This window comes from Gallus gallus, chromosome 26 (genome assembly GCF_016699485.2).
Source record: "Gallus gallus isolate bGalGal1 chromosome 26, bGalGal1.mat.broiler.GRCg7b, whole genome shotgun sequence".
In the NCBI taxonomy this organism is placed as follows: domain Eukaryota; kingdom Metazoa; phylum Chordata; class Aves; order Galliformes; family Phasianidae; genus Gallus; species Gallus gallus.
Genome location: NC_052557.1, coordinates 2,378,344 through 2,404,404, shown reverse-complemented (window position 1 = coordinate 2,404,404; position 26,061 = coordinate 2,378,344). Strand labels below are relative to the sequence as shown.

The 26,061-nt window shown below is 58.7% G+C and overlaps 4 protein-coding genes and 1 long non-coding RNA gene across 12 annotated transcripts; 3 read left to right on the top strand and 2 right to left on the bottom strand.

Annotated features, from left to right (window-relative positions):
- Window positions 1-107: 107 nt before the first annotated feature.
- On the top strand, window positions 108-2,828 carry AVPR1B (arginine vasopressin receptor 1B). Its single transcript, NM_001031498.2, has 2 exons — window positions 108-1,339; window positions 2,025-2,828. The coding sequence occupies exons 1-2, from the start codon at window positions 361-363 to the stop codon at window positions 2,321-2,323; spliced, it is 1,278 nt and encodes a 425-aa protein (NP_001026669.2). The 5' UTR covers window positions 108-360; the 3' UTR covers window positions 2,324-2,828.
- A 313-nt stretch (window positions 2,829-3,141) lies between these two features.
- Window positions 3,142-25,629, bottom strand: C1orf186 (chromosome 1 open reading frame 186). Of its 8 annotated transcripts, none has more exons than XM_046904267.1 (7): window positions 24,921-24,987; window positions 6,221-6,277; window positions 5,839-5,927; window positions 4,964-5,071; window positions 4,482-4,543; window positions 3,965-4,163; window positions 3,142-3,354 (listed from the first exon to the last, which is right to left on the bottom strand). In XM_046904267.1, the coding sequence occupies exons 1-6, from the start codon at window positions 24,924-24,926 to the stop codon at window positions 4,006-4,008; spliced, it is 480 nt and encodes a 159-aa protein (XP_046760223.1). In that variant the 5' UTR covers window positions 24,927-24,987; the 3' UTR covers window positions 3,142-3,354; window positions 3,965-4,005. The 8 variants fall into 8 exon arrangements, with proteins under 8 accessions (XP_046760223.1, XP_040508894.1, XP_024999655.1 ...); XM_040652960.2 differs by lacking the exons at window positions 3,142-3,354; window positions 24,921-24,987 and adding exons at window positions 7,019-7,272; window positions 7,679-7,814 and having other exon boundaries at window positions 3,390-4,218; XM_025143887.3 differs by lacking the exons at window positions 3,142-3,354; window positions 24,921-24,987 and adding exons at window positions 7,019-7,160; window positions 7,679-7,814 and having other exon boundaries at window positions 3,390-4,218.
- On the bottom strand, window positions 9,269-11,099 carry LOC419840 (uncharacterized). Its single transcript, NR_174009.1, has 3 exons — window positions 10,621-11,099; window positions 9,639-9,735; window positions 9,269-9,534 (listed from the first exon to the last, which is right to left on the bottom strand). It is a non-coding gene; the product is annotated as an uncharacterized LOC419840 (long non-coding RNA).
- CTSE (cathepsin E) lies at window positions 9,773-13,467 on the top strand. The gene is made up of 9 exons (XM_015299070.4): window positions 9,773-9,852; window positions 10,058-10,214; window positions 10,865-10,982; window positions 11,605-11,723; window positions 11,805-12,004; window positions 12,240-12,362; window positions 12,454-12,595; window positions 12,860-12,958; window positions 13,063-13,467. The coding sequence occupies exons 1-9, from the start codon at window positions 9,782-9,784 to the stop codon at window positions 13,225-13,227; spliced, it is 1,194 nt and encodes a 397-aa protein (XP_015154556.1). The 5' UTR covers window positions 9,773-9,781; the 3' UTR covers window positions 13,228-13,467.
- Window positions 16,669-19,751, top strand: RAB7B (RAB7B, member RAS oncogene family). Its single transcript, XM_001235015.7, has 6 exons — window positions 16,669-16,784; window positions 17,785-17,846; window positions 18,094-18,220; window positions 18,303-18,518; window positions 18,592-18,717; window positions 19,037-19,751. Exons 1-6 carry the CDS (start codon window positions 16,773-16,775, stop codon window positions 19,115-19,117), a joined length of 624 nt encoding a protein of 207 aa, XP_001235016.2. The 5' UTR covers window positions 16,669-16,772; the 3' UTR covers window positions 19,118-19,751.
- Window positions 25,630-26,061: the final 432 nt, after the last annotated feature.

Here is a 26,061-nt window from a genome sequence, read left to right as displayed (position 1 = left end):
GCAACGCAGCAGATGGAGGCAGTGGGGGGGGATCCCACTATAAATCCCTGCCCGCAGTGCTCACTGCAGGGACTTTGTGTGCTTGGTGCCCTGCCTGCTCCTGGCCAAAGGGATGCAGCCTCTGTTGCTGTCACCGCACTAAAAGGAAGCGACAAAGAGGAGCTCTCTTCCAATTGAGGGATAGGGGTGGATTGCAAGATGAGCCGTGCAGGGAGATGTAAGGATTTAGGAGCGCTCAGTGCAGCCCGGATCAAAGGCTGAGCCGGGACAGCTGTGCCCCTACAGGAAACCCACACCGAGTGGGTGCACAGGGACAGAGGTGACAACCTGCTGCAGTGCTGGGGGACACAGAGGAGCGGGATGGAGCCGGGATGGAGCTGGAACAGCACTCACAGCAGTCAGACCACGCACAGCACGGAGCTGCAAAGCTCCCAGCCCCCAGCGGGGACCCCCAACCGGACCCTGCTGCAGGGCCGGGACGAGCAGCTGGCCAGGGCAGAGGTGGGGGTGCTGGCAGCCATCCTGCTGGTGGCCACCACGGGCAACCTGGCCGTGCTGCTGGCTGTGTGCCGCCGCGGGAGGAAGCTGAGCCGAATGCACCTCTTTGTGCTGCACCTGGCACTCAGCGACCTGGGCGTCGCGCTCTTCCAGGTGCTGCCTCAGATGCTCTGGGAGGTGACGTACCGCTTTGCAGGGCCGGATCTGCTCTGCAGGGCAGTGAAGTACCTGCAGGTGCTCAGCATGTTCGCCTCCACCTACATGCTGATGGCCATGACGCTGGACCGCTACGTGGCCGTGTGCCACCCGTTGCGCACCCTGCGCCAGCCCGGCCGCCAGCCCTGCGCCATGGTTGGGGCTGCGTGGCTGCTCAGCTGCCTGCTCAGCACGCCCCAGATCTTCATCTTCTCCCTGCGGGAGGTGCGGCCGGGCTCGGGGGTGCTGGATTGTTGGGCCGACTTCGGGTACCCGTGGGGCGCCCGAGCCTACATCACCTGGACCACGCTGTGCATCTTCCTGCTGCCCGTGGGCATCCTCACCGCCTGCTACAGCCTCATCTGCCGCGAGATCTGCAAGAACCTCAAAGGCAAAACGCAGAGCTGCACCCCCGTGGCAGGAGGGCTCCTTGCAGCCTCCCCCAGCGCCCCGTGCTGCAGTCAGAAGGGCTCACAGTGCCCCTCCGGGCAGCCCTCGCGTGTCAGCAGTGTGCGCACCATCTCCCGCGCCAAGATCCGCACGGTGAAGATGACTTTTGTCATCGTGGTGGCCTACGTCGCCTGCTGGGCACCCTTCTTCAGCATGCAGATGTGGTCGGTGTGGGACGAGGATGCTCCCGATGACGGTGAGTGGTGGTGGGGATGAGCCCTTTGTGTTTTTTAACAAGCAGGAGCCCACTTGTTTTCCTGGGTGGTTTTTCTTTGGCAAAGCACTGCTTTACCTCCCCGACGGCATCTCTGTGCAGCCAAATCGTTGCTTTTTGCCATCAAATCCATTCAAAACCAATCACTTCTGAGCAGCAGCTGCAGGGAGGCATCAAGATGTCATGCAAACACTTTGCCATGTGTCTCTCCCCTCAGTTGGGAGTGTGCTTCAGGAGCTGCTGTGCTCCCATGTGGCTGCAGGGAGGGTTTTATCTGTGCCGCTTCCCCCCCCCCCCCCTCCCTCTGAGGGGATCTCAGCTCCTTTGCACAGAGCACTGAGTGCCCATTGGGCTTTTGCTGAGCCAGCTGCAGAGCTTGGAGAAGCGGATTTGGGATTTCATTTCATATGTTGACGTTTCTTTTAATTTCAGTATCTCTCCTGGCCTGCTTGAGGCATTACCCAGCCTGCCAGCCCTCTGGGAGGTGCTCTGGCAGCAGACTGAGGGAAGCAGCGGGTCTGAAAGCTGCCGGCTGCCACCCCAGCAGTGGGATGGGAGTAGAACAAGGGGGAATTTTTAGCACTGAAGCCACAGAGAGCCCCCAAAGTCCCCTGCACCCTGAGCCCACTCCGATGGAGGTTTATGCTCCCCCCTTTTGCCTCCCCAGAGTCCGCCGACGCAGCCTTCACCATCACCATGCTGCTGGCCAGCCTCAGCAGCTGCTGCAACCCCTGCATCTACATGTTCTTCAGTGGGCGCCCACTGCAGGACGCGGCACGTTGCCTGGCCCTATGGGGCTGCCCCCCATCCGCACCACGCAGGCAGGGCTCGGCCGGCAGCCTGTGCAGCAGGAGGACCACCATCCTCAGCCACGGCCTCAGTGCTGGCATCCCCCTGCACAGGGGCAGCGGCACCGACCTCAGCCCCCCTGAGGAGGAAGCAGTGACTGAATCGGGCACACTGTAGGCTGTGGTGCTGCTGTGACACCGTGGACAATGGCACTGCAGAGCTGTCTCCCCTCCCGGTAGCACTGTGTTTCAGTGGAAGCTTAACCCAGAATGCATCACCATCCTTCTTGTCCTCGTGGGTTCTGCTCCTGCATGCGCTGCATCTGCTGTGTGCATCAGGAGATGGATGCAGCCCTCCAGCCATTGCTCCATGTGCAGTGTTCACCTCCCCGTGCACTGTGCTCCCCTCTGTGTACATTACCCAGACATCTGCAGAGGGGTGCTGCATCAGCACATCTTTTAGGAGAGACCCTTTTATGAGAGTTTTGGGTGTTTAACAGCTGCCAGAAAAGCAGTCTGAGCACAGCAAGAGGCACTGCAGCCACATCTGCTCCAGAGCTCCTTGCAGCCGCATTGCCTGTCTCCCAGCCTCGTAGCTTTGCTGGTGGAGCAACCAATGCAAACGGCTTCCTCCTGCCCTGTGGCTCTGCACATGTTCCCAGGGCTGCAGCATGCACGGCCACTGCATTGCATTGCATTGCATGGCATGGCATTGCATTGCATTGCATGGCATGGCATTGCATTGCTCTCTGCAGCATTGCACTGCATCAGGTATTTCCCCTCTGCAGCACTGCAATGCAGCAGTACAAGCACCCCAAATGCAGCACAGACACCACAGAGAGACACCTGAAAGAGCTCTGGTGCACCTCCAGCTCACCCAGGTCGACCCTTCCTCCCTCCCACCAGGTTTCTCCTTCCTGCAGTCAGTAGCCATTGCACAGTGCTGCTCTGCACAGCTGAAGAGCTGCTGCACCTCATTTAAGAGCCTCTCTCAAATCACTGCTGCTGCTTTTGTCTTATTTAGCAGGGAGCAGAGTGTCTGCAGGGCACAGGACCTGGAGGCAATGGGGTTTCTTCCTGCTGTCCCTGCAGCATCCCAGGTGAGCCTTGGTTGGTCACACCGAGCTGCAGCTGAGGTGGGAGCCACACTCACCCTGGGGTGGGCACAGCTCGGGTGGGGAAGATCACCTCCTGCACCCCACATGTTTGCTGGAGGGAAAGCAGAAGGGAGGAGACAGGGAAAATGCAATGCGGTGATTTACTCATGCACAGATGCCGCACTCCCATCCTGCTTCTCCCACATCCAGAGGGGATTTAGAGCCCCAGCAGCGCTCGGTGATCACCAGCAGCTGAGAGAGGCAATGCCCACAGTGCCCACCCCGGTGCCAGGTGATGGGGTGATGGGGCCCTGAGGGGGTTTAGCATCAAAGGAAAATGGGGTGCAGGGAGGAAGGCTCAGTGTGGGGGCAGGAAGGGTGAAGCCAGTGGATGGAGTGTATTTGAAAGGTTTTTATGACAGCAATCAGCAAAGGAAGCATGATTCATAGGAGATGCCAGCCCAATGGGGAGATGTTTTGGGAACGATGGCATTTCCCCCTCTGACCCACATCCCGCCGGGGGAGCGTTTGCTTTCACAAGATGAGAAAGCGGCGTTCACACTCACGTGCAGAGCTTGTGGCAGTCTGAGAAGGACCGTTTCCCCACGGGGAGGTGTGGGGCAGCCCCATATCACCCCACACCCACAGCCTCTGACCCCGAGAGATCCCTGGGGGAGCTGCGCCGTCACAGGGAATGGCAGCAGCCCTGTGCCAGCACTGACCTGGGCACGGAGTGGGGGCTGCAGTGGGACCCCAGGGAGTGTCACGGCTTCACCTCCGTGTATTCGATGGACGCGGATGCCACGGGGCCGGAGAAGGTCCAGAAATCAGCTTTCTTCTTTTTTGGGTCCACGTTGACGTAATCGGCGCCGATCTTGATGTTCTCGTAGTTCCTATTGGAGCCCTGCCCGTGGCCCTTCCCTGGGAACAGCACGGATGTGTAGTTGAGGTTTTCCTTTGAGCAGGTTTTCCTTTCCTGGGGGAGAAGGCACAGCGCCGGCTCAGGCAGCGGCACCTCAGGGCGGCTGCGCCATGGAACTGAAATGCACACCGTGCCCTGGCACCCCCATCACCCCTGGGAACATCCCCCTGTCAGCACTGCATGGGGCGGGAGACAACTCCTACAGCTGTACCACCGGGTGTTTCAATACATCTCGGTGTGTTCGCCCTCATTGTGCTGCCACACACCGCTGTGATTGCTTTTTGGCAGAGCTCTGCCCATGGAGCACAGCTCCGTACCTGCGGGTGCAGAGAGCTGCTGTCCGAGTCCTCCGAGGTCTCTGAAGACGTCTCGCTGCTCCCTTCAAAACAGGACACGTACCCCAGAAATGTGTAATCAGGGAGAAAAAGCCATTTGAGAACAGTGTGAGCAGCAGGAGCAGCCACCTCTGCGCTCCCCGTCGGTAGCAGTGGCGCACACATGGGAGTGCTCTCAGCCCATAATGCTCATACACACAAAAGTGAACAGTGAAAATGCAGCAGGCACAGTGTGATCCCACCCCATCCACCCCCCCTGCCCACGGGCAGTGCCCACGGGGAGCAGGAGAGGCCCAAAATGCACACAGCTGCTGCACACACTGTGCATGGCTGCAGACCGCCTGCTCCGCATTGGCACCCGGAGGAGCTGCACTGAGCGACGCTGTGTAAGCACTGCACAAAGCACAAAGCACGCAGCACAGAGCACAAAGCAACGTGTGGCCGTGCTGCAGGATCCCCCTTACCTGTATAGTTCGGTCGTTGCACCCCTTCCCCTCCAGCTGTAGAGGTGGGCAGCTGCTGGGGCTGTGCTGCGGGACCACCGCTCACCTGCGCACTGCAGCAATGCCTGCCTGCAATGGGTGGGGGGGGATCAGCCCTTTGCTGCAGCCCTTTGCTGCAGCCCTGTGCCCACTGCAGCCCCCCCTGCATCCCCCCAGTGCTATTTGAGTGCTTTCCATCCCCGGTTCCCCTGCAGCTTCCTGCACATCATCCCCGCTCCGCTCCCCAAAGCCAGCCGGGTGCGGGCCGTAGCATGGCAGCAATTACTATTTTCTATTGGGGTGGGCAAATATCTGTCAGTTCAGTTACTGAGCCGATGAAGTGCGTTCCCTGTTCTCTGTGACGTCAGACTCCAAAGTCATATTAGCACGTCGGGGACCCTTCCCACATGTAAGTTCAGATCTGCTTTGACCCACGGGCCCCGCAGAGCACGCGCTGTGCGCAGATGTGGGCAGCGCTTCTTTTCCTGCTGGAAATCACAGCCCCGTCTGGATTGGGATTTTGCAAATGGGTTCTGTCACTGTTTCCCCACCGCTCTGCTAACCGGAGCAACAACACAAAAAATGCTTTTGGAACAGCTCTGCATCCCGGGCTGTGCAACCCCAGCGCTGCACTGTGTGTTCTGCTGTGCTGCGATCAGTGCGGCCCCACATCGGTGCCGAGCAGTGGGGTCTGATGGGAGTAGGGCCGCCCAGACCCAGTGCCCCATAGCAGGAGCAAAGCCAGGGCAGGACAAGGTGCCGGGGGTGCCTCGGGGATGGGGGTGCTGAGGCTTTGGGCAGATCCCTTTCCCTCTCTGAGCTGAGGGCTGATGGAGGAGCGCAGGGCGGTGCATTACCTATTTTCCTGCTGAGCATGATGTAAAGCAGCAGCAGGAGCAGAGCGTAGAGCAGCAGGGTCACAGCTGAGGTGACAACAGGCACCCACCTGAATGGGAGGAAAGGATTTTGTCCAAATGAAAGAAATATCAGCTTCGATTTAAATCTTTTGGCACTGCTGTGGCTGACATGGCCTCGAAGCCCGTCCAGCCCAAGCTTTGCCAGCAGAGGTTTTGCTTTTGCTTTTCGTTCTTAACTCCCCGCGCTCCACACCCTCTATTCTGGGGTCCCATCCCAAGAAGGGGTTTTGAAAACCCCAACCAGCAGTGATGCAGAGGGCACCCACCGACCTTCAGACAGACCCCAAGCCCCGGCCGTGCCATGGTGCCATGCAGCACTCACCACACACAGTGCTCCATCTCCGCCATCCGTGCAGTGCCAGCAGCGTTCCCGAGGTTCCTGGGGACAGACAGACAGACACGGGCAGCCCCACACACCCCCAGGCTCAGCCTTCCCCTGCCCTTATCCCCTCAGCTCTATCTGCTCCCAGCACGGAGCTTCAGGGCTGATAACGGCCCCATCACCGCCGGCTGCAATGTATCCTCCTTGCTTTAATCCTCTTTCACATTTCTAACTTATTTTTTTCTTCTAATCCGCAAAATAAAGTACTCAATAACTCTCACATGGAAACAAAAATAAATCATAGAAGAAAGCAAGCAAAAGGCAAAGCTGTGCTTGGTGCTCCACTGCTGCCCGCCGGGCACCCGGGAGAGGATTTTCCAAGTGCTGCAGGAAATCATTTGCTGAAATCCCATTGCAAATGGAGGAGTGCAGTTCCCTTTAACTGTGCCTGAAACACCTCGGATTTCATTGTAGGTGAATGCCTCCATCCTGCTGAAGCTGGCAGGGCTTAAAGCACATCAGGCAAAACGTGTGCCTGAAGCAGTCCCCTTGGCTTGGCATTTTTGGCCGTACTGCTGGAGGATTTATAATGAAGGACGGCAACCGAAAGTGCCCTCAGTTTTCATGCAGAGGTGTCTGCAGCTGAAGCTTAGAAATGGCGGTTAAAGGAGCCACGATGATATGAGTGATAAACACAGCTGGACGGAGCCAAGGCGCCATCCATCCCATGGGCCAAAAGAGGTATTTCCAAGAGTGAAGCACCAGAATGCCATCGTTCCCCTGCACCATTCCACTTACCCAACCCTTGGGCACCCGCTGAGCTACGAGTCCGTGTCTTGCCAGGATTTCCCCCTCCCTTATTGATCTGAGCTGTCCCCAAATATCCTCCTCAAATGGCCGTCGTTCGAGTGCCTCATCTCCTATTTTGGCGCAGGAGATGCTGCAGCAGCAGATAGCAATCTGAGCCGTGAGCTGCTCAGAAGGAAACAGCAGAGCAGGACCCAAACCCAAACACCAGAGGCAGAGACAGGCAGCTTCTTTGCTGGGGTGCACTGAGATGGAAGAGATTACGCACACAGACGCCTTGAAATACCTGTTTTGCAGATAAGGGCTCGACACTGCAGCACATGTACTTTTACGGTGTCCCAGGGGCTGTGAGCCCCCCCTGCCCACCCTCAGTATTAACCCCATCTGTAGCAAGATGCCCCATTGCACTCAAGGTCTGCAGAGCGCTTGGCTGGTTGAGCTGCGGATGCAAGATGTCTACGCTCAATCTAAAGGTAAGCAAAGCCACTGCGAGGCCCCAAATGACTTCAAACCCATTCCTGCCTGGCCTTGGCACTCACTTTTAGCACCAGAGCTCAACACAGCACGGAGCACCGCACAGCCCCAGCACAGCCCTATTGCTGCCCAGGCACCACACCGAGCGCGGCACGTTGGGTGCCCATTGGATGTTACCTGGGGTGCAGAGACCTCCGTGCCTCCGTCCTCCCTCCGGGGCACAGAGCAGACGGATGGGATGTTCTGCGGATGTCAGGGATGTTTCTGGAGCATTTTTGGTGGGCGTTTGCCTGCAGCTGGTGCAGCAGTGCTCACTGACAGCGCCGGATGCGGTCTCGCTTTGCCCCCAGCGGTGATGGCACTGGGTTCCATGACGCTTGCACGCACTCATTTAAATATTTTGGGGTGTTTCTCTGCTGCTGGGTGGGCCCTGGGCTGGGAAAGCTGCAGCCCCACACAGCTCCCACCACCCAACTGCACCGTAGGCAGCTCCAATGCGGGGAGCCAAAGTTGGCTCACAGCGAGGAGGGCGCTCAGAGCAGCTCTGGGTAAGGAGGGGTAAATGCTGCACGTGAGCCCCCCATGAGCCCCATCACCACCAGGTGAGGAGGTTAAGCTGGGCTCCCAAGAGCTGTTGGCTGACGCCATTGGGTCTCCGCCATCACCCATCAGCTGCTGTTGCTGTGGGTAAATATTTAGCCGGAGTTTGGTTGTTTATTGCTCTCTGAAATAAAAACATTTGTATTTTCAGGGCTGCTGTTGCAGGGTTTTACTCTTTCTGTGATATGCAAACAGATTAGCAGGTGGGAGATGGATTTGATAATCAGAGGAAAAAGGCTTTTCAGAAGGTGACGCTGGGGTATGATGCGAATCACTCATTGCTAATAGTGGAAGTGGCTGAAGGAAAGGAAATACGAAGAAAGAAAGAACGCAGATAACCTATTTTTAGCCTGAGAGCAGTTTTCTTATAATGAGTCACCCATACATGGAGCTGAGGGGTCTCTTCCCATCCACAGCGCATCCCCGCTCCCTGTGGCCATTCCAGCTCTGACCCAAGAAGGGATGTTTTGGAGTACCAAACTGCCCCACGTGCAGCACTCAGCCCACACTCCCCACGCAGCCCGAGGACCCCTCAGGAGGGGTTTATCATGGGGTTTCCAATGTCTAAGCCATGTCTGGGGCAGTGGATGTGCTGCGATGCCTCCTCGGCTGCAGATGGCTTTCGGCTGATCCTCCCCTTGCTGCAGTTATTTTCCTTATAGGAAAGGTTGTTTTCTTCCTAATCCCTTTTCGCCCCACATATTACTAGGACAAGGAGGGAGGATGCATGGAACTGTAGGGGAAGGCGTATGAAACAGTGTCTTAAATATGAAAGGGATGACTTTGTGCAAGGGCTGCTCAGTGGGAAGGCTGCAGCTGCCAGCCTGGGTGCAGGGATGTGGGGGGACACAGCAGGTCTGCTCTTGGCCTGGGCTCAGTGTTAGCAGAACCACCTCCATCCATCCCAGTACAGGGCATCCCAAGTGGCAGCCATGCACTTATGGACCCCTCAGGGCCAGTCACTTTGCCATTAATTAAATAAGATTAAATTAAACGGTCCAACCACGATAACTGGGAAATTGATTAAGGGCAGAAACGCTGCTAATAACACGAGTGCTGCTCACACCTCTCCTCGTGGCATCCATCATCAGTCACTGCAGGGCCACAAACATGGGAAACGACCACAGGAAGGCAAAGCCTCAGCAGCAGACAGGAGCTGTGTTTGTTCATTAGCATCCTTTATTTGCGTTCTCAGAGGCTTAATGAGACGGCTGTGCAGCGTTAAACAGAAAGCACTGAGGAAGAGCCCATCAGTGGCTGTAAGGCAACGTGTAGCTGTTCCTGAAGCAAAGCAGCTTCTTGCCAAAGCCCATTCTTCGGTGGCAAAAAGCAAAGCTGCAGATTCCTGAGCAGCTCATCCGGGCTAATGAGCCCTTTGCCTTTTAGAGGCAGCTCTGCGCCATCTGAGCGCTCTGCAGCTCTAGTGGGAAACCCTGGGATGGGGAGGAAAAAAACAACGGGGGTGCCCGTAAGGCCCCCGCTGCCCACCCCACGTACAGCCCCACGTAGCCCAGCCCCAGCAACCTGGAGCTCTGACCTGACCGAGAGGTGCCCAGTGATTCATTGCCACAGCCAAAGCCCAGTGTTGACACGGAGAGGGGCGTTATCGCTGATAGCGCGGGGCGAGGGTGTACCTGTTGGTATAAGAACCACCTCGCTGTGCAGCCCTGCACCGCCGCCATGCACAGCCTTCTCCTCCTCCTCCTCCTCCTCGCCGTGCTCTGCCTCACACCATGCAACGGCTTGAAGAGGTAAAGGGGACCGCAGGGTGCCGGGGGGGTCCCGGGGGGCACTGCTGCTATCTCCCATACAGGCGTTGGGAGGTGGGGATGCAGCTGGGGGCTCCATCAGCACTGGGAGATGCTCGGGGTGGGCGCAGGGGCACAGGGACGGCAGCACCCCAGCCTCAGCCCCGAGCCCTGTGCCCACGCAGTGACGCGGACCCGCGCTCTGCAGGGTGACCCTGACACGGCACCGCTCCCTGCGGAAGTCGCTGCGGGACCGTGGGCAGCTCTCTCAGTTCTGGAAGGCCCACAGGCTCGACATGGTGCAGTACAGCCAGGACTGCTCGCTCTTCGGGGAGGCCAACGAGCCCCTCATCAACTACCTGGACGTAAGTGCAGTGGCGGCGGTGGCAGCCCGGAGCCCCCTGAAAGAGCGCTGTGCTGCATGAGCGCTCCTGAATGCCCAAATCCTTCTCAAATAAATCTGCTCCTGCTCGAGGAGCGAGCTGCAGCATGCCAGGGATGGTGGCTGCCTGCGCCCGGCTGCTCCTTTTGTTCCTGCGGATGATGCTGAGCACACACAAGGCAGCGTGTTCATTGCCAGCCCTCCCCCTGCCTGTTCTGTGCTACCCACCCAGGCCCAGGGAGCCAAATTCTCCTCCATCTGCAGCAGCAGAGAAGGCCTCTGCACGGGGGATGCATAGGCAGGGGCACAGGGGGTCTCCAGAGCCCCATGTATTGATTGCATCCCTATGGGGGGGGGGGGGGGGGGGGAGGGGTACAAAGGGAACCTACCTTGCAACCCTGTGGGAAGAGGCTCATGCCCACGCCCGCCATCCTGCCTTTGTTCTCAGCTTGCATTGCCGTTCCTTATATATTTGGCTTCTCTATTCCCTCTGCACAATGCAGCCCAGGCAGACAAATGCTTCACAATGCAGCCATCCTCACACTGACCCCTATTCACCCCACACACAGCCCCTCTGCCAGGGTGCTTTGCGGCGCCAGTGGCCAACAGCAGCCTCTGCTCTGCCTTTCCCAGATGGAGTACTTCGGGCAGATTTCCATCGGGACGCCCCCCCAGAACTTCACGGTGGTATTTGACACGGGCTCCTCCAACCTCTGGGTGCCATCCATCTACTGCACCAGCAAAGCCTGCAGTGAGTAGGGGATCCCCAAACGAGTCGGACTGTGCAAAGTGGCCCCATTGGGGCCATGGGGTCAGAGCAGCAGCAGGATGCAGGAGGTGCAGTGTTTGCACTCAGCGCGGGGTGCAGCGGGGACAGGAGCAGCGTGGGTTTGTTTGCTCGGCAGCAATCGCACCACCAGGACCCGGTACCATCAGCCCACGGGAGATATCGGCTGGGCTCTTTGGGCCATTCTTATGGGAGGGCCTTTAAGCAAACAAGGAGAGATTATAGCACATAATGCGGATGGTCAGAGAGGAGCTGAATGGCAGGAACAAGGCAGGCACAGAGACCACAGTGCTGGGCTGGGTGCCCGGGGTCGGGCTGGGGACAAGTGCTGTGCTTGTTTGAGCTCCCAGCACTGCAGCACATCACGCAGCAGCGCCCTGCAAAGCACAGAGGGGTTGGGAAATGAAGCCAGAAACAGCACAGCCTGCAGCGATGGGCTGCAAGAATCGCTGTCTGTGCATTGGGAATAGCACTGGTGGTCATCGGCTCTCCTTAAATACTGCACAAGCACACCCTTCCCCCCCAGCAAAGCTCCCCAAAGCACCCCAGCAATGCCCACTTTTCTGGCAAGCCGCTCTCTCCCCAGCCAAGCATGCCCGCTTCCAGCCATCACACTCCAGCACCTACCAGCCCTTGGGCATCCCCGTCTCCATCCAGTATGGGACCGGCAGCCTGACGGGGATCATCGGCTCCGACCAAGTCACCGTGAGTCGTGCTCGGGTCCCCTGCCCCGAGTCATTACACGGGATGCCCCACAGCCATCAGTGAGCCCCGTCCATCCCACAGGTGGAAGGCATGACGGTGTACAATCAGCCCTTCGCAGAGAGCGTCAGTGAGCCGGGAAAAACCTTCCAGGATTCGGAATTTGATGGGATCCTGGGGCTGGCGTACCCCTCGCTGGCCGTGGATGGAGTCACCCCTGTCTTTGACAACATGATGGCCCAAGACCTGGTGGAAATGCCCATCTTCTCTGTCTATATGAGCGCGTAAGGACGTGGCTCTGCTGCGGGGTGTTGCTGTGGTGCAGGTGTTGCCTTCAGGGAGCAGCAGAGGCTGCTACAACAGGATGGCAAGGAGGCTTTTTGGTAGCGTGCTGAGCGTCACAGAGCTCAGACCATACCAGAGTGAGGCTAAAACCCTGAGCACCTGTGGGAAGCACGAGGGGATCAATCCCAAGATGGAAAAGGAAAATAAGTGGCTCACATCCCTCCCTTCCCCCAGGAACCCGGACTCCTCCCTGGGTGGAGAAGTGCTCTTTGGGGGCTTTGATCCCTCCCGCTTCCTGGGCACCCTGCACTGGGTGCCGGTCACGCAGCAGGGCTACTGGCAGATCCAGCTGGACAAGTGAGTGGGGCTGGGCAGTGTGAGGGCTTGGGGTCCCTCCCAGTCCTCCCCCAGTGCTCCCAGTCTCTTGGACCTTCTCACCTTCCCGCAGCGTGCAGGTAGGGGGCACAGTGGCTTTCTGTGCCGACGGCTGCCAGGCCATCGTGGACACCGGCACGTCGCTGCTCACCGGTCCCACCAAGGACATAAAGGAGATGCAGAGATACATCGGTGCCACAGCTATGGATGGCGAGGTGAGAGCAAGGGGGGGGGGGGGAGGAGAGGGGGCAAAGCCCTCGGGATGGGCACTGTTGGGAGGAGTGCTTCAAGAGACACCCAAAGGAGGGTAGCACAGTGTGGGCTGTGGCACTGAGGCAGTCCCATCACAGCAGAGATTTCTGCATTCATTGATATCCATGTGCTAACGTCAGGGGACCACTGCCAAGTTGGTGGGGGGGCGGAGGGGGAGGAGAGGAGTGCACAGTGCAGGGATGTGAGCCATCCCCATTTTCTTGCAGTACATCGTGGACTGCGGCCGCCTGAGCTCAATGCCCATCGTCACCTTCACCATCAACGGGATCCCCTACGTGCTCTCTGCCCAAGCCTACACCCTCATGGTACCCACAGCTCCCACCTGCTGGGTTCCCAGAACTCCAAATCCCCCTTCTTTCTCCTTCTGTGTGCTCTTGGCTTGGCCCCATAATCGCTCTTCTCCCTGCAGGAGCAAAGTGACGGCGTGGACATCTGCCTCAGCGGCTTCCAGGGTATGGATGTCCCCCCTCCCGCCGGACCCCTCTGGATTTTGGGGGACGTTTTCATCCGGCAGTATTATTCCGTCTTCGACCGCGGGAATAACCGGGTGGGCTTCGCGCCCACTGCCCCATAGGGCTGTGTGTCCTATGGGGTGGGAGGGAAGCAGAGCCACCGGGCTGCGGCCAAGAGTGGGGCAGGAGCTGCTCAGCACCTGTGGGGATGGAGGAGAAGTCCCCAACCCGGGGAGTGCAGAGCACACAGAGGTTCACTCCGTGCCGAGGAGTGCGCACAAAACACCTTGGGCGGCCCCACGGAGCCTGCCCTGCAGATTGTCACTGTTTGAACACAGCTCAATAAATGCTTTGGTAAAACAGAACCCGGAGTGGTGCGATTCCTAAAGCAGTGATCCTGCAGGTCTCTGCTGCCCCAGCCCCTGTCCTCCTCCCCGTGCACCCTCAGTGCTGACTGTGCTGGAGGGAGCTGCAGGAGGAGACCGTGCTGTGCATGGTCTGGAGGGTTGGCCTTTGTGGTCTGTCACCGGGATTCCTGCAATGGTAGAAGTGGAAAGTTTGCCCAGAAAGCCCCGGGAGGTGGATCTGGGCAGGGCAGGGGCTGGGGGGTGTGGGGGGGCAGCTGTGTGGGTGCAGAGCTCAGCAACAAAATGCACAGCTTCAGCAGGCTGAGCTGCCACCAGCAAACAAGGAGATCATTATGAGAGTGAAGAAACCCCGCGGCTCTTTCTGTGCCGCAAAACTCCCCGCACAGCAGGTGATTTCCAGCAGATTTTCCTTCAGTCCCCAGAGGCTCTCTCAAAGGGCTGTGGTTTGTGGGCGCACGGAGGCACAGAGCTGCGTGCTGCCAAATCTCTGCAGCCAGCACAGTGGGTTGGGGGGCTGCGGGGGTCGCAGGGAGCCGCATCCCTCCCCAGGAGCCACTGCAGCGCATGTGACTGGCTGATGGTGCAAGGGATGCAGGTGATGCATGGTGGCTCATGCATGATGCACCCCGAGCACATGGGGAAGTGCTGGCAAGGGTTATTTTTATCCACGGCTCTGCACAGCCTTCCTTGCTGCTGCGGGGCTGAGCTCAATGCAGGGCTGGGGATGGGGTGCCCAGGTCCCCCTGCAGCGATCGCAGAGCAGAGCCGAATGGTCACTGCAAAGCTCAGAGCTGGAAGTAAACACTGAGGCTTTGGATTTCTGTTTGCCACAAAAGGAAATATCTGCCTTACTTCGAAACATTGATTGTGCTGCTGACCAGCATATGGTTTCTCTAACTGTTTCCTGTATTGACATCACCTTTTGCTGTGCTTCACCCAGGCGCTGTGCAGATAAGGTGCAGGGGCAGCTGGACAAAGGTCTGCTCTCCTCCTGCAGCTCCTGACAGCTTAACACTTTGCACACCGCGGTGAGCATTGCAGGACCTGCCCATCACCACAGCCATGGGTCGGGGGTGGGGGGGGCATCCAGCACAGCAAGGGACCATCTGGTGCCCCTAAATGATGGTGGCACTGCCTGGACCCAACCAGGAGCCCCCTCCAGTGTCATCTGCTCCTGGGATCCCAAAGCATCCTGTGTCCCCTTGGTGGGCTTCAGAGAGGGGGAAGACAGCAGAGGTGGACTCAGGTCCATAGCTCTCAGCACACAGCTGATGCTCAGGGGATGTTGCTTCAGCAGTATCTCAGTAAGGATCTCCCTTCGTCCCTGGAGAGCAGGAGTAGCTGCACGACTCATAGAGAACAGTTTGGTCACTGGGATGCCTTTTACTTCCTTCCCCTTCCCTCACTCCCTGGCCTCTGCTTGCTGCAGGGAATGACGTGTCCTCTGGTTGCCCACAGGAGCCTGTCCTCTGCATGCAGCCATCCTGTGCCTCATTGTTTCCCAGCTGCAAGCCCTTCCTCCTTGTCACAGGGCACAAACTCCCACGCTTTGCCCTCGGAATTGCTGACCATGGGTGAAGCAAGCAGGACTGCAGCTGTGATCGCAGGAGCTGCTGAGCAGCCAAAGGGAGCTGTCACGGCATCAGCCCACAGCATTGCTTCACACTGCGCTGCACAGAGGTTGCCCCAGCTGCTCCGGGAGCAGAAGCCCAGGAAAATCCCTTTTCATCAGAAACAAAGAAAAGCAGAGCTGCCACCAGCCCGGGCGGGGCCTCTGATGGGCCCGGGCCCTCCTGCACAAAAGCAGAAGTGGGCATCAGCTGTGGCAGTGCAACCACACAGCCCATCTCCGGCAGCGTGGAGACACAGGGATCATCTGACCGGTGAGCGTCACCCATTGCCGGGCTGATGGGCACATGGGGAGGAGGAGGACAGACGGATCTGGGGCAACAGACACCTCAGAGTCCTCCTGCAAGGGCAAAGGTGAAGCAGCTCAACAAAAAGGCTGCAAACAGGGACCAGGAGAAGGCAGGAGAGAGCTGCTCTGGGGGAGTGCCATCCACCAAAAGGAGAGCTGCCTGCAGGCCAGTGGCTCAGGTGCCTCTCCCACCTCCCCACCCCTCCCTGTGCCTGCCTGCCCTGTGGGGGAAAGGCAGAGTTTCTGGCCAGACAGGTCCCGAAATTACACCTGGGAAAGAGGAGGAGAGTTTGTCCTGCTGAGCGCAGCGATCTCTCAAATCCCATAAGGGGCATCTGCAGATAGAAGGGACAGCAGGTCCAGGGCTGTCCTCTGACAGAGAGCACGTGAGGCTGCGAGTGGGAAGCTCCGGCCTTGATGTGTGTGAGTCACTGCTGGGCTGTGACCAGGGACGCCTCCCGAATTCACCCCGGTGCCGGGGACAGCCAGCAAGCAAAGCAAAAAATGAGTGCAGGCAGCAGAAACGCAGCAGCCAGTGGCTGTTGTTCGTGGTGAGGGAGCCCGGGGGTTCACAAAGGAGGGTGGGGAAGCGCTGAATCCTTCTGCACACCTGGCAAACGCTCAGGACCTGCCCCTGCATGCCTGCATTGCTCCCCGGGCACTGCTCCTATCTGCCAAGCACAGCTCTGCAGCCGTGGCTCTGGGGTTTCTTGTGATGTCTGTGCAGCACACACCTCGCACTGCGTCCCGATGCACGTGGGGAGATGTCTCAGTGCCTGGAAGCAGCCGCGTGCTCCCCCGGTCAGAAGATCTGTTTTGCTGAGCGAGGAGAGCAATAAAATCCTCCTGGTGCGTTGCACGCGTTCTGCTCCAGGAGCCGCCGCCGGGTGTGAGCGTAGGGCTCCTAACGCCATTGTCCCCATCTTCTGGGCTGTGCATGGGATGGCAGCGCACACGTGGGCGCTGGCTGGGGGGGGTGCGGGGGCAGCGTGGACACGGCACGGCCAGCAGGGCTGCGAACGGTGCTGCTCCACAGCTCTCCTGCTTGCAAAAGGATACGCAGCCGCAGAGAGCCCCTTTGATGGCGGAGCGGACCGTTGCAGCCCCCGCTGCCTCCAACCCCACCGCGCAGCTCAGCAGAGCAACCGAGCAAAGTCCGTGCCGCTTCCCGTGCGATGCTGAGCGCGAGGATCCAACTCAGCCCGCAGCACCGCCGCCCGCCCCGCAGCTCCCGGCCCCTTCGTGCTGATGTCACGGCGCGGGGGCACGCAGCCGCCCTCCCTCGAGCAGAAGGAACCAACGCTGGGGCCAACGCCGTTTCCTGATCCTTTCTTCTCTCGCTCTTCCCGAAAGAGCTCAGCACCTCCGGCCCCGGCGGACGATGCCCCAACAGGTGGGTGATCGAACCTCAGACCCCTTCGGAGCAACGCGTCGGGATACGCATAGGGCAGGGCGTAGAACTGCCGGCCCTGGGAAGGCTGACGTGGGGACAGGGAGGGCTGGGTGCGCTGCGGCACGGGGCTCGGTGAGCATCGTGGATGGGGCGGGTGGGGAAGTTGGGGTCCGGGTGGGCGATCCGTCCTGGCGGGGGGAGCGTGCTGCTCACGCCCTGAGTATGGAGAGCTGCGCGGAGCCGGACAACGCATCGGGGAAAAATGCAGGGATTACTGAGTGCTTCCAGTGCTTCCCGGACGGAGCGGGGCCGAAGCGAACAGCGCTGGGGGGGGGGGGGAGGGATGGCACTGCGCACTGTCCCTGCTGGGGAGGGGGCGATGGGGTGCTCAGGGCTTGGAGCTCGCATGGAACTTTGCAGAAGTCCAAAGCAAAGCCCCAGCTCATATTTCAGGCTCTTCTACAGGTGCTGAAGGGGCAGCAAAGCGCTCGAGTCCCTGGCACGGGCACTGCCCTCAGCAGTGATTGTTAACCAGGACCGAAGCCGTCACCGGATCCCATCTCCCCCACGAGCTCCTGCCTTTCAGAGCGCTCCTGAAGTGCTTGGAGCAGCCAGGCAGTGCCACGCAGTGATGATCTCCTTTCATAAATGCAATTCCCCCTTCCCTGTTCGTCGGGTTTATGGGGAGGGAATTGCACTTCAGAAGGAGACAGAAAGGCTGGGAGGTTTCTCACGGAGGCTTTCGCAGGGATGATCGTGGCAGCGTGTCCAGGCGTGCTGCGGCACTGGGGAGCATTCCCAGGCGGTGATGTGGGCTGGGCTGGCACAGGGGGTTCTGCTCCCAGCACTGTCTCTGCCACAGCTCAGTTCTCATTCTGTGGTGCTGGGGGGAGCAGGGGGGGCTGCAGGGGCCAACAGCTGCTCCTGCACATCCAGCACTGGATCTCACCAAGGTTGTCCCTTTGGCAGTGCTCAGTATGTGACACTTCTTGTCCCGCAGGGCCCATCCATGGACTCCAGCAAAAAGGTTGATCTGAAGATTATTATCATAGGAGCTCTGGGGTAAGGAGCCACACGGATCCCCAGGGCTGCTGAGCCTCTCTGTGCTTTTAAGCAATGCAAAATCCTTCTAAACACTGCGTGCTGCCCAAACCCCACGCTGTCCCTGCAGGGAGGGCAATGGGGGAACCCCACGCGTGCCCCAGCCTGGGATCCTATGGGTGCACAGCCCTCATGCTGGCTGCACCCAACCCCTCAAGCCTGGCTCTGCAGTGCACAGCCCTCACCCGTGTCCCTTCCATCCCACCAGCGTGGGCAAAACCTCCCTCCTGCACCAATATGTGCACAAGACCTTTTATGAAGATTACCGCACCACGCTGGGCGCCAGCATCCTGACCAAGGTCGTGGCAGTGGACAAAACCCCCCTGAAGCTGCAGGTGAGGCTCTCTGCCGCCCTGCCCCCATGACAGCCGTGTCCCCAAATGCCCGTTGCTGTGCCCGTGCCATTCTCTGCCCTAGATATGGGACACGGGGGGACAGGAGCGATTCCGGTCCATGGTGTCGACCTTCTACAAGGGCTCTGATGGATGCATGCTGGCCTTCGATGTGACAGACATGGAGTCCTTCGAGGCCCTGGACAACTGGAGAGATGATTTCCTGGAGAAGGTCATCCCGAGGGATCACGACTTCCCCATGGTCGTGTTGGGGAACAAAATAGACCTCTGTGACCGGCAGGTAGGGGTGGTGGGGAGCATTGGGACAGCACGCAGCGCCCATGCAGAGCTGTGACGCGGATCCCTTCCTGCAGGTGTCCAAAGAGATTGCCTCTGCCTGGTGCAAGGAAAAAGACATCCCTTACTTCGAAGTCAGCGCCAAGAACAACATCAACGTGGCACAAGCCTTCGAGACGCTCGCCAAGCAAGCCCTGACCACGGTGAGCGCTGCCTGCTCCGTGCAGCCGTCTATAGCGCGTCGGGAAGGAGCAAAAATCGCTCTGCCCACGGGGACGGACGCACGGTGTGCCACCACTGTCCTCTAGCGGCCGTGCTGCGGGGACATTCGTGTCCCCGTGTCGTCCATGGGAGGGTGGCCCCTCTGTGAGCCGAATGCCTCTTGCCTGGGTGTTGTCCTTTGCCACGAACTGGGAGCGAGCCTGCCCTGCTCTCCCCTTGGCTCCCATCCATCTGCCTGTGCTCAGGCTGAGGCAGCTCCGCTCATCATTTCCCTTCTCTGTGTCGTTTTTTTCTTTCCAGTATAAAGGGATTTACGAGAGTTATTTAACCGACTCCATCAAGCTCACTCCTGAAGACAAACCCACCAAGAGATGCTGCTGAGCCCAGCACCGGAGCTGTGCTGTGCCCTGCACACGTGGCTGAGCATCCCACGCGCCCTGGGGCTGCGATGCCTATGGCTGGATCCTGCCTGGGGCTCCGTGTCCCCTGGCTGTGCCGGGGCTGGATATGGGATGGTCGGTCACCTCCCGATGTGCCCGGGCAGGGCTGTGCACCCGGGTCCTGCTGCTTGGATCTGCTCTCCCAAATCAACCACCGAGTCACAGTGCCCCTTGGTGACCTCTGTTCTCCATCCACCTGGAACCCAAGCAGTGCCAGCCACCTTACAGTAATGGTGCCAGGAGGCTGGGCAGTGCCCCTGGGGCACGGGACATCCTCCAGAGCATCACTGGGTGACTGCAGCCTTCACCATGCACAGACCCACAGCGCTCACAGCTGCTCCCAGGGGAGGAGTGGGGCTGCTGGGTGGAACACTGCATCGCCCCCCCCCCCAGGCTCGGCTGCTGCACCCATCACCGCACTGTGCCTCAGTTTCCCCTGCTCACACACCCCCTCTGTAAAACGTCTTCCGTTTCCCACCTCTCTGGTGAGGATCCTCTGCAAAGCACTTTGTCAGGGACTTATTATTATTATTATTTTTCCCCTAAGAAAATTAAATATTTCCTTTTTATTTCTACTTTTGGTTGCAAAGTGTTCTGACAGCACAGGGAGGGGTCCGAGGCTGCAAAGCACTGCATCGGGTGCTGGGAGGAGGATGCTTCTGGGGGGTTGTTTGTTGTTGGGTTTTTCTTTTCCTGTGCAAATATTGGGGAGAAGGAGGAGAAGTCACCCGAGGCACACAGTGGCATGGCCTTGGTGGAGCAGCTGTCAGCAGAGGGAGCCCGAAGGGAGGCAGCAGAGGAAGCCCAGCTCCCGATGGGGCACCTTCCAACAGCTGCACTGGGGCACAGCCCAGGGCTGGGGCAGGACAGCCTGGTGGCTGCAGCCACCTCCTGCCATCTTCCCATGCCACCTTCCTTGCAGCATCGTGAGCTGTCAGAGCACAGAGTGATGCCTCTCTGGTGTCCCCAGCGTGCACCCCGCATTGCGTCTGCCTATGGAGGTGCCCACATCAGGACCTTCTGCATCCTCCAGACTCACTCCTGCAGGAGCTGTGCCCAGCATCACCCTCACCTCTCCCTTTGCAACAGCACCACTGCAGCTGTTCTCCACCCTGCAATGCCCATCCGTGGCTGTGGGATCAGTGTCAGCACACCACGTGCCCACTGTGTGCAGGAGGCAGCAGGGCAGTGTGAAAGCTGAGCATGGGCTGGGCATGGGGCGCTGGGGGGTGTGGGGGCCCCAGCTCTGCAGTTCACCTGCCAGGCTCCAGCAAGGCATGCAGAGGTGTTCCCATCCCCCTCCTTACGCAATGCTCTCAGCCTGTTTATTCGGGCACCAAGCCGGGGAGAGGATTTGTCCCTTAATATTTGGAGGAGAGGGGCATTAACTATTTCCTCGCCCACACTCCCTTTAACTGTGCCCCCAAAGCAGACGGACAAAGGTGTCATCTCACAGCAGGCTGTGCTGCTGCCTGTCTGCAGTGAGATCAGAGCCCAGCATCACCCACGGGGTGCAGCACCCAGCCCTGAGCTGTGCATCACTCCACATGCAGCTCACCCTGCTTGCTGCCAGCACAGGGCAATAGCCAGATGTGGTTCAGGTGTGGACTGGGAGATGGAGGAGCGGGGTGAGAATGGGCTGTTTTGGAGGTAATGGGCTCCAACTGAAGGGGGTGGAGAACAGCGGGGTGTTTGCTGCAGCTACAGACCACACACAGCTCCCCAAGATTTGGATTGTTGTCCTTTCTGAACTAACCAGAGACACCCGGACTCAATCACGGGGTCATTCCCAAGCTGTGTGCTGGGTGGTCGGGGCATGCAGCTGCTTCCCACTGCTGTGTGTGCAGAGCAGCTCTTGCAGCACAGCCGTGGGATCGGGGTGCCCAGGATGGTCGGGGCAGTGCAGGAGGGTTGGGTGCCTGGGAAGGCTCCAGGAAGACCTGGAGACTCAACGGGGTGGCCGGGCGCCAGGCAGGATGCTGGCAGGAGCCAGCAGAGGTGCTAAGCTGGTAACACTACCCTGCAGCCGAAACGTGATAAAGGACGGGGGGAGGTTTGTAATGCGTGGGATGAACAAGGTCAGCTCTACATTATTGTTTTTTTTTTTCTCAGGGTGAAAATCAAAGGGAAGAATATTTGCCTTGTGTGACTCAGTGAGTTCCTGTGTGGTCAGTGGCACCAGCTCATCCCAGCGGAGCGCCTTGAGCGTGGAGACCGTACAGAAACTGGATCAAAACGAGCTCTGCTCTCACTCCTCTGTGAGCCTTCATTGCCACAGTTCATGCCAGAGGTTTCCCAGCCCCAGTGCTGGGCTCTGTGCTGTGCACCTTGCTGAGCTGCAGGCTCCCCTTCACTGATTGAAGCAATGCACAGAATTCGGCCGGACACCCACCCGAGGATGCTGATTCCCAAATGGAAAGCCGTGGGGCAGAGCCTGTCCCTGTGCAATGGTTCTATCCCAAAGCAGAGCCCCATTAGCCCAGAGCTGGGCCTGACCGCACACAGTTTCAGCCACTTGAAGATGTTGCAATTGGTCTTAAAACAAACATGATAAACCCCCGAGGTTCAAAGTTACGGGAAACCCTTCAAGAGCTTCAGATATGAAAAATAAGGTGATGGCATCGAGCAAAGCCTCACCTCAGCCTGCTCCCCACCCGCTGCTGTGCTGGGACTGTGCTCAGCCCTCGAACTGCTCACCCTGCACTGCACAGCACCCATGGCAGCCACCGACAACTGCTAAGGGGGTGGCATGAGGAAGGAGGCAGAGCAAATCATCTCTGATGGCACCACGCACTGCCAGTGTTACTGAGTATTTGGATGTCGACCCTTTGCCTCTTCACTCACTACCCCATTATTCCACTTCCAACCAGCCCTCAGCAAAGCCCACTGCAAACCAGTGGCAGTTTGTGGCACTGTTGGCACCGCCAGTGATGTGCAGCCAGCTCCTGTTTGCAGCACGCTCAGGCAGCAGCACGTGCCATGCCCTATTCCTGTGCTCTGTTGTCCACCTGCTTCCAGCATACATCAATGCTTCCCCTTCAAACCCACCCCTTGGGGTCCCTGCAGTGCCCTTTGCTCCCTGTCCCAGCTGTGTGTTAGTGTGGGGTCACACGGGGCTGTGGGGCTCTGCCCAACCTGGGGCCGTCTGTGAGGCTGCACGTAGGGAGGATTAGGGGCTGCAGGCAGCGAGGGGATGTGCTGAAGTCAGCAGTGATCCACAGCCCCACACGCCCTTCCCGACACAGCAAAGCACTCCTTGGGTCCCTCCTGCACCCATGCTCTGCTGCTGGGGCACGAGCTGGAGCGGTTCCCTTGAAGGATTTTCTACCCCTTCCACAGTGAATGTCCATTTGGCAAAGCTGCTGCAAAAACACTGAGGGCCGCGCAGGGGCTGAATGACTGCAAGGTTCCCATATGTGGGCCGCAAGAAGGACTGGTTTCACTGGGATGAAATCAAGGAAGGACAGTGATACAGAGCCCCACAGTGCACATCCTGCCCCAGCTCTACGTGTGCATGGCTGGGGGCTGGCTTTGGTGCTATGGGTAGCCTCCAGGTGACAGATGTGTGCATGCATCCATACGCACACGTACATACACATGGCTGTGCTGCTGCTGTCGGATGAGATGCTCACTGCACCCCAATTCACACCAGTCCTGCATGAACCAACAGCCCTGCAGAGCACGGGCAGATGTGACCCACGGTGATCTGCAGCCCCGTGGGTGAACCCACCCACACTGACCAAAGGGAACACACAAAGTGCTTCCTCCTGCAGCACACAGTGCCCCTGGGGGTGCCACCAGCCCACGAGAACCCACTGCTGAGCCTGGCTCAGGGCAGAGCCCCACACTCCTGCCACAGCTGTCAGGGTAGATTTCATGCAAGCAAAACACCACATCGGCCTGAAATGATTTATTCAGGTTTAAAGGCATGCAGAGCAACAGCCCCAGCTCGCTGCTGGCCTCCTGCTGCTGGAGCTCAGCCATGGGCCTGGCCACGTCCCGTCTGCAGCATTCATCCCAGCACCAGCAGGCTGAGCTCCCTAAGCAGGGTGACAGGACCTCCAGCACGGCCATCCTCATCCCAAACACCTGAGTACTCCTGAAGACATTGACCTCAGAACCCTCAACAAAGAGGCATTTGATCTCACCGCTTATCTCCCATCACTTCAGTCGGAGCATTTTGGCCTTAATGAGTCGCCCAAGGCCACGCAACCCACAGCAGCAGTGCACCGACGTGACGGCTCCTGCCCTCCTGGAACCACGATGGTTCTTCAGGTGCAGCCCCCCACGCCCCACGCACAGCCCCCATCCATCATCCCAGCAGCGTCCCAAAGCTTTGCACCACCTCACACCACGCTGTGCGGGAGGATGGGGGGGAGAAACTGCACACGGCCGGGCTGCTCCCCTCCTCCCCCCACTCATTTAGAGGGGGAATTTTACAAATTGGAAAACCTCCCTTTCTTGGAATCCAAAAGGCCTCACAGCTGATGGCTCTGCTAATTCAAAGAGTGGGAAGAGAGCCTCGAGGGGGTTTAGGGCTCAGCGATGGGAGGCAGAGCCCGCAGCCAGCCCCGAGCCCAAATTCCTCAGCACCGGCACCCACGGCCCCACTGCACCTGAGCCCCCGCACCCCCCCAGCCCCGCAATGCAAGGCATTTTCAGAGCAAGGTGTGGGTCGGGGCTGCTCCCCGCTCCCGGCGCTTCTGCTGATGCTCACGCGTTGCGTTCCCTCAGAGGAGGCAGCTATCTTGTGCCTATTTCACAAGTGAGATAACAGCCCATGCTCAAGGTCACCCGAGGCAGAGCAGGACGGGCAGTCAGCAGGGCGATGCCTCCGGCCCCATCTGTGTCCTCTATGGGACTGAGGCTCTGCCCCCCAGGATGGGGAGCACTGTGCTGCAAACCCCTCCATTTGGAGACTCACTTGTTCGGATCACACCGTGCCCTCCCTGCCCTCCTGGTCCACGGGTTTCCCATAAGAAGGTCAACCAACACCATATGTCACCATGTGTCACCATAGGGCTGTAGGCTTGCAGGGGCCATGGGCTCATCTCTCCCCACCCTCCCTTGCCTTTGGGGCTGAGGAAGGCAGTAAAGGCCACGAGCACACGGGGCACAGGAGATACCCAGAAAGCTCTTTGCAGCTCTACGTTCACACCACAAAATATCCTACGTGGTGCTGAGCCTCCCAGCTCCACTCTGCATTCCCTTCTTCAGCCCAGTGCTGTAAATAATGCCACCGTCTCCCTCCAGGACGTGGTGTTCCTCATTCCTGCCCTGATAACGCTGCTGATCCCCACGGCAGCTGATGGCTGCCTTTCAGGTGAGCCCCACATCTCCATCACATGGCTCCACAGGTCAGAGGGATGGAATGAAAGGAGGGATGGGATGGGAGCGCTGCCCACCAGCAACAGCACCCACAAACCACCCCCCTCCCTGCTGGGGGCTGCACCACCTTCCCTCTGTGACCCGGGGCCTTGAGGAGGCTTTCCCATCATTCCCAGCAGTAAATTACCACTGAATTATTACCCTCAATAAGTGCAATGTATCTGCTAATATTAATCATCTGCAAATATATCCACACATCGCGCTGCTCGGCATGCTGTTATCAGACCCAAAGATAAGCAGCTCAGTAGATCGTGCACTCAGTGCTCCGTGTTGGGTTCAGAGAAGACCCTGAGGTGCCTTCACACCCCTCAGTGCCCTTCTGCTTTGGGGCAGCCCCGCTGCTGCTATATACTCACCCTCATCCCATACTGACCCTGGCCGGGCTGTCAGGACCATATCCCATAAGGAGAGCTGGGCTGCAGTAGAAAGGGGCAGAATTGGGGTTCTATTTATAGTCCCTGAGACTGGAATTTGCCCAGGAGTGCACCTCCCATTGCAAGAAATGCCAAAGGACCATCGGTGGCTGCACGGGGCTGATCTCTCCCTGATCACACCCAGCAGGACTTTGGAGTGGTTCCAGCCAAGGGGAGCTGCATTGCTGTGGACATGGGGGTGGCTGGGTGACCTCTGCATGGAGCTGCATCTTCCCAAAGACAAGCAGCTGTGATCAGAGGGGATGAGTGAACTCAGGGCGCTGGGTTCTATCCCAAGCTCAGGTACAGGTCTCATCAAAGCCGTTTACCCCCCATGTCCCTTGGCCACATCTCCGGCCCCACACCGGGATGTTGATTTAAGAAGACGAGGGAAAAAAATGCATTTTCCAGATACCTACCAGGAAAAGTTCCCACCTTATGACGGCAGTAATATCCCCTTCAGCACTGCAGCACAGCAACTCCAGCAAGGCAGCACGGACTCTGCTTCCTCTCCCTGCATGCACCACACCTGTGGGACCCCCAGGACCCCTGGGGCCGTGCCCTGGGCTCACACAGCACCACAGACCATCGGGCACAGGGGTGGCCTGGCTGTGTTCTTGCCATGTCACACAGTTCCGTTTCAAAGGGCTCCTTGCCTATCAGGCTGCCCTTTTAAAAAGCAGTTGATATGGGTTATTAATGATATTTACAGGAGAAGTGCTTGGCAATTATTACCTCTGTCTGTCAGAAGGCAATGAATCAGCCCCCTGTGGCAGCACCCCGCTGCAGGGTGTTGCTTTGGTGTGCTGCAGACACAGCTATCGATTCCCATATGATGAGGTTTCGTGGCAGTGAACGCTGATGCCAAGGTGTGCATCTACCACAGCTCTCTGCTCTGATGGCTGCATGGCTGCCCTCATCCCTCCTGCCATCCCACTGCCTGCATCCTCCTCTCCCCCCCCTTTCCCTTTTCCCTGCAGGTTTCTCACCTGCATTTCAGGCTCGGGGTTGGAGCAATGCAGGCAGCTTTCCCTGCAGATGATTCACATCTGGGACGCAGCAGGAGAGCTGGGATGAGTTCCTC